The following is a 13,701-nucleotide window of genomic DNA, read 5'->3' as shown; positions in this document are numbered from 1 at the left end:
TGAAACCGGCTGGCCCTGGTGAGAGGCTAGATGGGGCTGGGATGAGGGTGGAGCCAGGTAGACTTGGGGTTGGCTTGGTACAGCTGGGAGGTGCGGGGACTGTCTCTGAGGTGAGGCCAGGGGTATGGGAATGCCATGTTTGGTCTAGGACACGGTGGGCTTGGGATGGCTATGGGACAGTGCAGTGGAGAGTCAAAAAGGCTGCTTGGACCCAGGTCTGGCGAGATGGAAGCTGGAGGTCAGGTGGGCTGTCTAGGAGAGGGACAGAGTGGGGAGGAGAGGGTCTCGATTCAGCTTTCTTGCCAGAGGAGGGTTCTGAAATGAGAAACTGGAATCTAAGCTGGAGAGGAAGAAAGATGGAGAATGAGCGAATGCACAGGTGTGGGAGGGACAGACGAATATTCATGACTGTGGCTCCTATGAAACTGAGTCTTCTAAAGCTGCAGGGAATACTACCCTCGGGAGGCTGCAGGGCTGCCAGCCGGGAGATGAGTGCAGCTCTGCTGCCTGGGCATGGGCCTGAGTGAGGGTGCAGACCCCTGCCTGTGATCACCAGGCAGGGTGAGTGATGAGAACAAGGTGGCTAACAGGGTGAGGCCCAAGCCTGGAGCTTACACAGATGTGGGGGTCAGAGACCTTTGGGGGGTCTTAGGGAGCTTCCTCAGCCCTAAGGGCACTGTGAGCGACCACTTCACACTGACCTGGGCATACGCAGCTGCACGATCCCTCACTCGCTCTCTCCCACACAAATGTAGACATACAACCATCCTGACCACAGACCCAGAAAGCCCAGGACATAACAGGGCCGCAGTGCCTGCCCTGATCCACGCACACACAGACCTAGCCCAGGAACAAGCCCATCCATGGTAAGGAACATGTGGCTCAGTGGCTGGAGCCTCTCACCTGAGCCCTTACTGCCTGAGGATCCCCCAGCCTCTGGCCTCATTTGCCACCCTTTGCCAGCCAGCCTGGGGGACAGAACAGGCCTGGATCTAATCCAAGGCCTGGACTCACCCTGACACCCTATGGACTCAAGGCCTTCCCTACCTCACCCTGGGCCCAGACCCCCTACCTGTAAAGTGGAAGTGGGAGTGGCCACCACCCAGGCAGAAACCCTCACCTAGGGCCTCATGGCCAGGCATCAGGGCAGTCAGGAGAGGGGCCGAGGTAAGCCACGGAGCCCTTGCCTGTCTTGGTATCCCACCATTGCCACGAGAGGACTGCGTGGGCATCACACCCCTCACAGATGAACACAGTGAGGCAGAGAAGGGCCTCAAGGTGAGTTAGGGGCGAGGCTCCAGCTCTGCTGCTGCCCCTTCCCTTATCACCCCTGCAGCCTGGGATGCCAAGGTGGCCAGTGGCAGACCCCAAGGACTCTAGGCTAAGGTCTCCTTACCTGGGTCCCGTGGCCTGCTCCCCGCCTGCATGCCGCCTCATGGGGGTCCTCTGGCTGGCCCAGGGGCACGGTCGGCCCAGCAGAGCAGCTCGGTGTTATGGGGAAGGGAGGCCCAGCCCACCACGCCGACTGTCTGGGGCCCCATGCATATTTAATGATGTCTATTATTCCTGTTTTGTCTCTGGAAAGGCATGAGCAGGTGACAGGGGAGCCACGAACAGCCTGGAGAGCTGAGCATGGGCCTGCTTCACGCTCCAGCGGGGCCCGAGGCCCCCAGGAACTCTACCCGTCCTGGCGGCCTCACAGAACCTGCTGCATCCATCTCAATAGGCACACCTCCTCCAAGAAACCTTCCCCGCTGCTCAGAGGTCTTAAATCCAGGGTTTGCACTCACAAACTGTGCAGCCTACACCAGCTTTCGAGGGACAGCAGAATACTGTGGGGGGCCTGGCACAGTCCCTGGCACACAGTAGGCACTCATCGAGCCTGTCAGCCCCTCTACTCCTGACTTCTGAGGCAACAGGAAAAGACCCACCACCTTGTTCTCACAGCAGAGCCTCCCTGCCAGCGCAGATGGTCACAAGGGACTCCCGGGATGCTGCCCACCTTGAGAGCCAGGCCCCTCCGGAGGGGCCAGTCTGGGCCTGACACCCCTGACCACCAACCCCCTGGGCAGAGCCTGCCTGTGCCTGGGTGAGGAACCCTGCATTCTCCTTGCCACCCAAGGCTTGCATCTGCCTTGGGGGCCCAGGCTCCACCCTCTCCGACCCCCAGGCCCACTGCTACCCCCAATGCCTGACCTGTGCCCACCTGACTCAACCTGGCTACTGTTCAGCAAGTTTACAAAGTGTTTTCAGTCTGAACAGGAACCGTTTTCAATCCTTTATTTCAGAAAGGAGAGTCAGGAGAACTGGGGACTTAGAAAATACAGATCCTAAACTCAGAAGTCCCTGCCCCAGGCGTGCAGAGCCAGGGTCGTGGGGTTTTGTGCTGGGCAGGGGCTGCCCTGGGAGGGGGATATAGGGGGAGGCACTTTAAGACAGCCCTTAGGCTGTGAAGGGTGTCAGCTGGGCCTCTGAAGCCACTAACCTCTGGTTCCCATCATGGAGAGCCCTGTGTGGGGGACCCAAGGGGGCTTCCTCCTGGAAGGGCCCCCACCCCTAGTGTCAGAGAAGCTGGCACGAACTGAGGGAGTGAGGTGCCGTGACAGCAGCCACAGCCCCCGGGGACCCCGGCAGGCCCAGCTACCAGCCTGGCACTGAGCATGCCATCTGCTTTAGGCCCCGGCGGGCGGGCAGGTGGGCAACTTGTTCCCTCAGTGCAGGGGGCTGGCGGCACAGATGCAGGCTCAGCACTACAAACTCAAAACCCCTATGCGAGGGCTCAGTCTTATGGGAAATGCCTCCAGCCGAGCCCCTCTGCCCCGACACCCTCTTCATCTGCCTACTGAAGAAACTTCTGTAAATAGCAGAGACTTGAGGGACCCCTTCCTGGGGTACGTGTATTTGTATTTTTCTGTTTGGGTGTTTGTGTGTCCCAGTGGGACCAGTTCCCCAGGGAGAGGAGGCAGGTGGGCGGGAGGCCTGGTGGGCGCCGTTACTTCTTCACGATCTGGATGACGTCCTCGTGCTCCATGGTGTGGGTCAGCCCCACCCGCTGCGGACTGTACTTGGTGCTGGTGCCCTGGGTGAGGAATGGGGGCAGAAGGGTCACCTCAGCCTGGACTGGCCAAGGCCACGGAAGATATCCCCGGGTGTGTGTGTCCTGGGGGGGTGAATGCCATGGCGTAAGGTGGGGGCCTCAGGCAGCAGGACGTCCGCAGTGGTCTGACCATCCCTGATCTCAAAGGTAGGGGAGGGCCAGGCACAGTGGCTAATGCCTGTAATCCCAGCACTTCTGGAGGCCAAGGTGGGAGGATCACTTGAGCTCAGGAGTTTGAGACCAGCCTGGGCCAGGTAGCGAAACCCCATCTTCATGAAAAATTAGCCAGGCATGGTAGTGTGTGCCTGTAGTCCCAGCTACTTGTGATGCTGAGGTGGGAGGATCGCTTGAGCACAGATATGAAGGCTGCAGTGGGCCATGATGGTGCCACTGCACTCCAGCCTGGGAGACAGAGCCAGACTCTGCCTCAAAAAAAAAAAAAAAGAAAAAAAGCAAACACCAGAAAAAAGAAAGGGTGGGGAAGGCCCATGTCTACCCTGGGTTGGCATGTACATTCTATGGAGGACAGACACACAGACATGCCAATCCCCACAGGAAGGACAGGAACACCACGCAGAGAGTGTGAACGCCTTGCTCCATGCCTAACCCAGGGGCTGTCCTGGGTCTAACCCCCCGCTCGCCTTCCACCCAGAAACTCACCCACACCAGGGCGTACTTGAACTGGCTGGCGAGTGACCGGTGGATGCGGTGGCACTGGAGGACAGGAGAGAGAGTCAGGTAGAGGTGAGGCTCCCCATAACCCCATCCCAAGCTTGGCCACACATTCAAAGCTCAGGACACAGGCTAAGAGGCAGCAGTTCCTGCGGCAGGTGCCCATAGTCCGGGCCTTGTGTAGAGGACTGACACGTGCTCAATTCGCACATAGCCACCCAATCACAGCTGCAGGTGGCCCTGCCATTCCCACTCCTGGTCTGCCAGCTATGGTGCCTAGTTAGGAATGTTCCCACAGCCACCAGGGGAAGGTCAGGGGCCTGGCTGCTAGTGGCCCTCTGCCTGCCTTGCCTGAACAGATGCTCCTTCAGAATGGGACAGGTGACAGCTTGGAGTCTCCCCGGCTTGGTCACCGTCTCTCACTCCTCCTGGCCCCACCTGTGGCCTGAAGCTTCCCACACATCATATCACCCCCAACTCCCAGGGCAGCGTATACCCTTGGTAGGGATGAAGGTCCCAGGGGTCCCAGAGGTCACATGAAACTGGAAGGAGACCCTGGAGGAGGCATCCAGCAATTGCCCCGAGAGTGTGGACCTCTGGTTGTCACGCTGACGGTGGCACAGTGGAGGGCGGTGGGGAGGGGACTCTGCAATTGTGCAATGTGACTCCTCTTCCCACATGCCCACAGGTCTTCCAGGCCCTGGTGGGAGACCCAACGCCTCAGCCCAGAGTCCCGAGGGCGGAGGCCAGCACCAGGCCTGCAGGAACACTTCCTTGACACAGATGGAAAGGTGGCTGATTCTGGTCTGCAAATGGGTTTTGTTTTACTCAGCTTGCCCAGCATTGCCACTTGTGAGTGACTGAAGGGATTCAGGAGGGTAATCGTGAGTCTCCTTGGCTCCTCCTGCTGTGACCTCAAGCCTAGGCCCTGAGAGAGATGGGACTTTGCCTGGCCTCATTTGTTTAATACCTCCAGGGTGGCACTCGGAGACCTGGGGCTGGGCTTGTGGAAGGAATGAATGCACAAGACCAGATTGCAGGCCCAGCCACCACTGTCCTAAGGGGCTGCAGGGACAGCTGGGTCTACAGTGTCCCTTGCCTACAGGATACAGATCCGGAGAAGAAATGAGCTTGAGGAAAACACCACCAGGAAAGCATCAGCCCAGGAGGACGGCCATGTGACCCGAAGCTTGACCACCATCTGTGCCTGCAGGGTCATGTTCAGGTGACAGAATCCTGGACAGGGAAAGGCAGTCTCTTGCTCCCTAAGCCCAGAGCACCTCCCCTGGGGCCTGTGCATACCTGCTCCCCTACCTGGGATGCTCCCCACCCCAACTCCTCACTGCCAGACCTCCTAGTCCTACAAGCCAGCTCAGGTTGCCTCCTTGAAGCTGCTGTCCTGACCTCTGTGTTGAGCTGGCGCCACTCCCCACTCTCCTTGACGGATGCCTGAATGGTATGGGAGCAGGGTTACTGGCATCTATGCAGTGCCAGGCAGCATGCTGAGTGTCCTACATGCTGGATCTCGTTCAATGTGTCCTCCTGACTACCTGTGGGGGGAGGGCAGGCAGCACACCCTGCTCACAGGAGAGGTCAGAGCCTCAGCACATGGCTAGGAAGGGGTGCTGCAGACGCAGCCCCAGGTTGTCCAACGCCAGAGCCTGCATTGACATCTGAGAGTGAGACCAGCAGAGCCTACCCCCAGCCCAGGGCACGTCAGGCAGAACAGAGTTCCAAGGGGCACGCAGAGCTCCCACCCCTTGTCACAGCAGGTCTTGTCAACTCACCACATGCTCCACCGAGGCCCCTTTCCGGAGAATGATGGCATCTGTGAAGTCCGGCCTCTCTGCAGGGCGGGATGGGGAGAGTCAGTCACGTATCAGGGCCCACACTGCTGCCTCGTGATTCTGCACGAGGGAAGAGCTGGCCACAGAGGCCCTTTCGGTCTCCTTGCCTTGGCCTAACCTCCCCCTGACATCCAGCATGCCCTCCGCGTAGATCCCTGTGCCATCTTCTACGAACCCGACCTTAACACAGTGACTCAAAATAAATCAAAACTCTAGGATTCACAGTGCCTGCCACCCATCTGCCGTGACAGCACCGAGAGAGACCAGGACCTGGACTGAACGGGCAGGGTGCGAAGGGATGCTGGAGTCTAGTGAGGGAAGCTGCAGCTCACTCCTTGCTGCCAAGGTCAGGGTTGATGCAAACTGCTCCAAATTCAGCAGTTGGAACCCCAGGGCATGTGTGTGTGTGTGTGCGTGCGTGCATACCAGGAGGATGGGCAGGAGTCAGACATGGGGATGGCTCCTGTGGATTCAGGTCCCTAATGCTCCTGCAGTGGGGCCTGTCACTGTGAGGGGAGGTCAGGAGGGCACTGACTACTACAGCCAGTGGGGACCCCAAGGTAGCCTTGCCCCACCAGGGCACCCTCAAAACCAGCAGTGCCCAGCGCTGAGAAGGGAAAAGAGCTGAGATGTGTCTAGACAAGCCAGGCCAGAGCCAGTGCCGGGGTCTCTGGGCACCACACACTGGCCTGGCAGCCTTCTAGGGAGGATGAAGCTCAGCTTGTTGCTCAGCTACGTGCAGTGCAACTCACGTCCTCTCTTCTTAGTGTAGATGCAGGTCAGGGCCAAGTACTCCCAAAGCATCTCCAGCAGATAGTCCAGGTTCAGCTTCATGCCGCAGCTGCAAAGAGGCCAGTCAGGCAGGGGACCCTGTGAGTTCAGAGGCTGAGGTCTCCACTTCTCACTATTGGAGGGGACAACCTCCACTGGCCAGGCGGCCCGCTGGTACCCACAGGGAAACAAGCCCATTACTCTGATGGCAGCTTGATGTTTCTGCTGCCAGTGCCTCTGGGCACCAATCATGGTCACACTCAACCAGGGTCAGCATCTCTCCTAGGGGCTGGCAAGCCTGTGCTCTGTGGAGGGTCGCAGCATGTGTGGTTGATGAAGGGCTGCCGTGGGGAGATGGTCGGGGGCTGTGACGGGACCATGGGCAAACGCTAGGAACCCTGACACCCCGAGTTCACTCCTTGTTGAGAGGAGCGATGGACTTCCAGGAAGTCCAGCAGGGATTTCAGCAAGAAGAGAGGATAACCAAGGCTCTGGAGGCACCAGGCCTGGGTGGACTGTGGCTTGAAGGTTTGCAGTGTGACCCTGAGCTGTGTCCTGACCTCTGTAGAGCTGTTCTAAGCACAAGCAGGTAAAGGTGTAGAAGCTCTCACGTCCTGAGGATGGCAGCCCCTCAAAGGCCTGGGACACAGCAGTGGGAGAGGAGCTGAGGCTGTGCTGTAGGACGGACACTATTCTCTGTGGTGGCTACAACCACCACAAAATGGTCCTTGTGCTCAGGCCGGGACCCTCATCCATCATTTGCACTGTCCAGCCTCTTGGTCCTCGAGCTCTCCGTACTGTCGGCCAAGCTTCACTGTGAAGCTGCAGAGCATCCGCTCCCAGCCAGGAAACCAGCAAAGTGGAGCACCTGAATCAGTCTGCCCCAAAGAGAAGCCTGCCAGGCTGTGGTGGCAAGTGAACAAACAGCCAGAGTGCAGGCAGTACCCAGGGACCCACCCTGCAAAGGAGGTGGGCCTGAGAACATTAGTTCCCTTTTCCCCTTTGAGCTGTGGTCAGACAGAAGGCACACCTTCCAGAGCACCAGGAGAGGTAAGCTCACACCCAGGGCTTCTTGCGGGGACCTTGGTTCACTACTAAGTTAAGAAGCCTCTTTTTTTTTTTGAGATGGAGTCTCGCTCTGTCGCCCAGGCTGGAGTGCAGTGGCACGATCTCGACTCACTGCAACCTCCGCCTCCCGGGTTCAAGTGATCCTCCTGCCTCAGCCTCCTGAGGAGCTGGGACTACAGGAGCACGCCACCATGCCCGGCTAATTTTTGTATTTTTAGTAGAGACGGGGTTTCCCCATGTTGGCCAGGATGGTCTAGATCTACTGACCTCGTGATCCACCCGCCACGGCCTCCCAAAGTGCTGGGATTACAGGCGTGAGCCACTGCGTCTGGCCTAAGTTAAGAAGCCTCTTGACCATTTAACCTTGGTTGATGAAATCCTTCTGTTTTCTTAACCAAAGTCCACAAGACATCACCCACCCTGCCCATGGCAATTCACAACTGGAATGGGCCAATGCCTCCAGCAGCTATGAAGGAGACCCTCCTGCAGTGTCTCCTGGGCCTCATGGACTAAGTGCTCTGCCCTGGGTAGGAAGTCATGGGCTCCATGAGGGCTGTGTGCTGCTGGAGGCTGTGCTGGCTTTTCCTCCTCCACAGCCAAAGTGGCTGGCAGGCCTGACGACTGGGGTCAGAACCCAGAGCAAGGACAGCAGAGTGGCAGGATGCCAGCGGCCTCACCTGATGACCACACTGTTGGGTTTTCGGGCCAAGCGGTCCACCTCTTCCATGGAGATCTGGTCGATTTTGTTATAAACCTGAGATTGAGAAGGTGGAGGCCGGTGCTGAGGATAGGAGCAAGGCATCCAGGAAAGGGCCCTCCATCGCCCTGTGCTGGCTGCAGCCCTTCCTTGGAGAGCTGAGTCTACGCCCTCCCTTCCTTTGCTGCCTCAGGGTAGGGAAGGCTGGGCTGGAACCCTGGTTTCAAGCTCTCCATGTCTGCAAGATTCAAGCAGCCACTGAGGTGAGGGGAGGGGAGGGGAGAGCCTCAAACTCTTTCTGCTTCTCTCACAAGGCTCCGGGAGCTGAGGAAATGCATGTGGTGGAAAGGCCAAGTGGCCAGGCCAGGGCTCCCCTCCTGCACTTACATACAGGCAGGGCATGTACACCCGGTTGCCCACGATCACATCGATGAACTCGTCTGGGGAGCAGTCTTCTCGGAAGAGCACTTCTGCGTTGAAGATCTCTGAGGGGCTCCGATTAAGGGCAACCTGTGTACCAGCTGCCCCGTCCCTCCTCAGTGGAGGGCCCCAAAGAGCCGAGCAGGAAATATGCTGGCCGCATGGGATCTTGGCGGTTATCTGCTTGTGAGGTTTTACAAGATTGTAATGCTTTGGAAGCCTTCTTTTCTCTTCCCCAGAGGGACTACAATATACAAAAGTTTCAATCAACACAGGGTTTTAATCTTGACAGCTAGGCAGGGAGAAAAATGTACCTGCTAGAATCCCCAAAGCCCCTCAGGGGAAGCCTGGGTTTTAGCACCAGGAGCATCTGAAAGCTGGTCGAACCCAGCTTCTCCTGTGCAGGACTCCAGTGGGGGCCATCCTGCCTCTGCTCACCCACCTCTGGCAACGAGGGGCTCACAGCTCACTCTAAGAGTTCTCCATATGCCAGGCATAACTCTGCCTGAGGCCCTACCCTATCCCCAGGGCCCCAGAACCCAACCAGCCCCCAACCTTGCTTTAGAGGCACCATCCACTCCCCAGCTCTCCCTGGGGCTTCTCCAGGCTAGGAACCCCCCATCATCAGAGGCTGTTTCCCATGACATCTTTTTCTTCCAGATGTCATCTGGCTACCACAGTGCCCAGTACTTGGCGAGGAGCCAGGAAGCCATTGTCAAGTGCATGGCTGCAGCCCTGGCAATCTGGAGCTTGCCCAGAGGCTGGTCGAATGGACAGCGGGGGCAGTGGGGGTGACCTGCTGCCACCCTGCACCACGAGTCCTCCTGTCTTGGTCAGTCCCCCCGCTGCCCTCCCTCACGTGTCTTTCAGGGAAGGATACTGTATTCGTGCAGGATGAGCTGCACCAGCTTTTCCGAGCACTGGGTCAGCGTGACTGTTGAGTTAAAGGAGATGCCACCGCCTTTCTTGGGCTGAAAGAGGAGAGAGGGACGGGGAGAACTGCTAACCGAGGGGCCACAGCAACGGTCCCACAGCCTCAGTCGCCGGCCAATGCAGTCTCAAAACTGCCACACCCCTGGCCTGCAGGCCCGAGAGGTGCCTCACCTTGAAGTAGATGTTAGGCTTGTGCTTGTTGAGGCGGATGCCCACAGACTCCAGCTCCTTCTCCAGCAGAGACCTAGGCAGAGCACCCCATAAGCCCTTCACAGGCTGTCCACAGAGCCAGGCTGCACAGCTTCCCTGTTACGCAGAACATCACTGCCCACCCCGACAGAGACTGACTCTCTCCTCACCCCCTTCCCCAGCAACCCGGAGAACACTCCTTCCCAATGCCCCAGAGCTGCAGGGAGCTTCTAAACTCTGCCACAGTCGCAGAGGGAACCGGTCCGGTTTACAGTCGGCATGCACAGGCAAGTGGTGGAGCCCCCACGAGGTGACCACATGAGGGTACTCCTTCTGGTCCCAAGGAAGCAGGCCTGGTGTGCCCCTCTGCCAGGACGTGGGATGAACAATGCTTCTGTGCTTGGGGCTGGGCTTCTGGCAGGTTCTGGGCAGTGATGGGGCACCTGTGCCTCTGAACAGGAAGCAGAGCCAGGCCAAGCCCCTTGGCCCCCAGCCCCAAGATGCCTCTGTGCTGGCTGGACACAAGCCTTGAGGAGAAGACGCCACAGGCTGGGTGGTGTTGGGTTTAGTCTGTGAAAAGTCCTACCACCACTCTCACATGTGAGAGGGCCAAGCACCCACAGGCCGCCCAGTACGAGCTCAGGGACACATCGGCCCTCCCCAGACATGTGAGCCTGCCCCATGCCCCACCCTGCGGACCTCTGCACCTCTCCCTTGGTGGCATCCAGCATCATGATGACGACATCAGCTGTGCGTGCCACAGCGATCACCTGCCGGCCACGGCCTTTTCCTGGATGGGTGGGAGGGATGGAGTTACATACACGAACCCATGTGACCACTACCCAGCCCACGGCGCCCTGGACTCCTGTCCTTTACAGACCTACCACAGCCTCTGCCACGTACCAGCACAAGCTGATTGATTTTATTGGCATTTTTCTTTAATCCATGTGTTTTACTCACAGTTATTTCAGAAGAAAATCCGACACCCACCATCATAAAAGGAGTAACAGGATAATAACGGCTATCCTATGCCCACCCTTACCATGTGGCAAGCCCCAGGCTAAATGCCTGAAAACTATGCTGTAAATTAAGTATGATCATGCCCATTCTATAGCTGAGGAAACTGAAGCTTGGCTTAGAGATAGCCAATCACTTGCCCAAGATCACAAAGCTAGTTTGGTGCCAAGGATTTGAACTGGAACCTGTCTTTTCTGGAAAGTGGGATAATAGACCAGGGATCCAGAGTGATCTCCATGACAGCCACACCCAGTTTCAACAATCAGTAACAGAGCTCCATCCTGCCTCCCACACACCTGCCCTGCCTCCCACCTTGGGCTGCGCCTTCAATGATTCCAGGAAGGTCCAGGAGCTGGATGTTGGCGCCTTTGTACTAGGATGCAGAAGAGAAGAAAGGTAAGGCAAGGCTGGGCCTCCACTGGGAAGGTCCTGCCTGGATCTGGGACATCTGGAATGGCCCCAGGGCTCAGGGGCTTAGGGAAACCCAGGTGCAAACCTGTGGCCAAGCCCGAGCCTCGTCACCATCCCAGCCCAGTGCACACCACAGCCTGTGAGCTGAGTAGCCACCTAGGGAGGGCTCAGGATCTCCCAGTCCCACAATACTCATGGCTGATGGTACCAGCACTTCACAAATAAATTGCGTCACCGTGGGAACTTAACGCCACAGCACCCAGCTGCCCAAAGCAAACACAGCCCAAGGCAGTGAAGCTTCATGGGGAGGCAGAAGGATACAGCCAAGCAGCAATTAGTGACTAGACCTGCAGTGGCGTTGGGGAGGAGATCTCGCACAGGAGGCGCCAGGCAGAGTAGCCACATGCTGGCCTCACCTCCTGGTTCCAGGCCCCACCAGGCATCTCTGGGGTCCAGCAGCTAGGATCCCCAGAATTGTCGGTGCTGGAGGGCAAAGCAGCTCAGTCCAGAGCCTATCCTGACATGGGGACATCCACCCTGACTCACATACGGCGGGCACAGGCACAAGTCCAAACACAAGCACACGTCCCTTCTCCTGGGCCCAGCACACACACTTACTTCAATGACCCCAGGAATACACGTCAGAGTGGTGAACTCATAGGACGCTGCCTCGCTGGCCGTGGAGGTCATCAGACTCAAGAATGTGGACTAGGAGAAAAGGAGGTCATTGCACTGAGGAGCCTTGTGTCTGGCCTTCTGGGAGAGGCCCCAGGGGCTGGAGGCCTGCAGGTGCAGGCAGCAGGAGGAGCCCCTCTCACCCTCGGCTCGGTGACCTAGATGGCTGTGAAGAGACCTCCCAGCCGGAGGGCTTGCCTCTGGCCCTGTCCTGGATGGGTCAGACACCAGAGGGTCTATCTGTTCCTTGGTGGCCTCAGGACTGTCTTGGGTAGAGGCAGGGATCTGGATTCTGAGGGGGTTCCCCACATACATCAGGAGCCTCCCCTAGCCCCACACAATTCTCCAGACCCTCCTGGCCCCAGAGAACTTTAAGCAGGTAGCAGTTCTATGGCACTCGTGGAACCAGTACCCAGACGTGCTGTGCACGTAGGGAGGGTGTGAGGAGCTGTGCAAGGAGACGCCAATCTCCTGGGCTGAAGCAGAGACAGCTGACAGGAGAGGTGCCGCAGGGAGGGAGTGGGGAACTGGGAAGATGTGGATGTGACCACTCAGGCCACCATTCACTGTGGCTGGGAGTTGGAGCAACCTGGCTTTGAAACCTGCCTCTGCCGGGGTATCCTGGGATCGGGCAGGAAACTCCATACTCTCAGCTCAGGGTCTTTACATGTAGAATGGGCATGAACCCAGTCCCTCCCTCACAGGACTGCACAGGGATTAAAAAGGTAAGGACCGGGATGTGCCTCGCTCCGAATACTGTAACATCTCAGTGATAGATGCTGTGGCTGAGAAGGCCAGCCAAGCAGTGGGCAGACCCGGGGAGGGAAGAAACCCAGCCCCATGCCTCCTGCTCCATCCTAATCAGCAGGGCCCCAGGAACAAGAAGCCTGAGACTCTGAGTTGCAGGGCCAGCTATCCAGACCCTGCCTTCTGGCTGACTGGCAGGAAGACAGGGGCACACCTCCCCAAGGCACCCTTAGACCTCTCAAGCCCAGAATGTGGCATGCGATGGAAATACATCGAGTCCTCAAATCCAGAAATCCTCAGCCTTGGGGACCTCCTGGAAACCCAAGAAATGATGAAAACCTGGTGGAGTGGACAGGTATGGATAGACAGGGTGGCCCCAACAGGCAGGCAATGGCTGTTGAGACACCCAGCAACCAACCTTGGGGCGACTCCCTGATTCTGTCTGGCCCCTGTGAGTAAGAACTGGGCCCTCCCATGGTGGGAGAGCCTATACTCTCAATAAGGCAGGTGGGATCTGCCACAGGCCCAGACTTCAAGGGTAACTAGAGCGGCTTCTCTATCAATCTCTCTCTCTCTGATACATATACCAATCATATAGGCAGACAGTACAACAAACAAAACTAAACACCGCCCAGCCTGCACGCAGCAAGCATTCAAGGAGCTGTTACCACCTTCCCCTATGCCTGGCCCAGAGCAATGGAAACTGGGTGTGGGCTCAAATTGTTCAGCTGAACTGAGTTAGAAGCTGCTCCCCGGCACCTGTCCAAGAGCTTTGGTTGTTGCTCACTTGGCCTATATTCTAGCAACCTCCCCACTGTCCCACTTCCACCTTGCCCTGCCATAGCCTGCTAGCTACACAACAGCCAGAGTGATTCTGTAAAAAAAGTAAGTCAGCGCCCAGATGGTGGTTTCTAATGCTATTCTCCAATCAAAGGAACCAGGGCTCCTTGGAGAAATGGCAGATTCTAGGCCAGGGCAGGGAATATACAAAATGAGCTTGAGGCATCTTGCAGTGTCAGAAAGTGAGCAAGTGCTGGAAAAACACAATGGCGGAAGTACATCAAAGAAGCCAACGAAAATAGCTCCAAAGTTAAAACCTTTTGAGCAGCAAAATAACATGGTATGGGTTTAGACCCCGAAGCACAAAGTAAACCCCA

The 13,701-nt window shown here is 57.5% G+C and overlaps 1 protein-coding gene across 2 annotated transcripts in view; it reads right to left on the bottom strand.

Annotated features, from left to right (window-relative positions):
- Positions 1 to 2,263: 2,263 nt before the first annotated feature.
- DRG2 (developmentally regulated GTP binding protein 2) overlaps positions 2,264 to 13,701 on the bottom strand; it is a 23,077-nt gene continuing 11,639 nt past the window's right edge. The window contains exons 3-13 of one of the 2 annotated variants that reach the window (XM_011975274.1): positions 11,741 to 11,830; positions 11,024 to 11,084; positions 10,394 to 10,484; positions 9,677 to 9,749; positions 9,453 to 9,543; positions 8,540 to 8,637; positions 8,133 to 8,209; positions 6,369 to 6,457; positions 5,557 to 5,615; positions 3,758 to 3,811; positions 2,264 to 3,079 (exon numbers count right to left, since the gene is read on the bottom strand). In XM_011975274.1, the coding sequence (XP_011830664.1) occupies positions 2,993 to 3,079; positions 3,758 to 3,811; positions 5,557 to 5,615; positions 6,369 to 6,457; positions 8,133 to 8,209; positions 8,540 to 8,637; positions 9,453 to 9,543; positions 9,677 to 9,749; positions 10,394 to 10,484; positions 11,024 to 11,084; positions 11,741 to 11,830 (870 nt within the window). In that variant the 3' untranslated portion in view covers positions 2,264 to 2,992. The remainder of the gene's footprint in view (positions 3,080 to 3,757; positions 3,812 to 5,556; positions 5,616 to 6,368; positions 6,458 to 8,132; positions 8,210 to 8,539; positions 8,638 to 9,452; positions 9,544 to 9,676; positions 9,750 to 10,393; positions 10,485 to 11,023; positions 11,085 to 11,740; positions 11,831 to 13,701) is intronic. The other variant, XM_011975275.1, reaches the window with a different exon arrangement.

The sequence above is a fragment of the Mandrillus leucophaeus genome, unplaced genomic scaffold (genome assembly GCF_000951045.1).
Source record: "Mandrillus leucophaeus isolate KB7577 unplaced genomic scaffold, Mleu.le_1.0 Scaffold153, whole genome shotgun sequence".
Classification (NCBI taxonomy): Eukaryota; Metazoa; Chordata; class Mammalia; order Primates; family Cercopithecidae; genus Mandrillus; species Mandrillus leucophaeus.
This window is presented reverse-complemented; position numbering and strand designations above follow the sequence as displayed.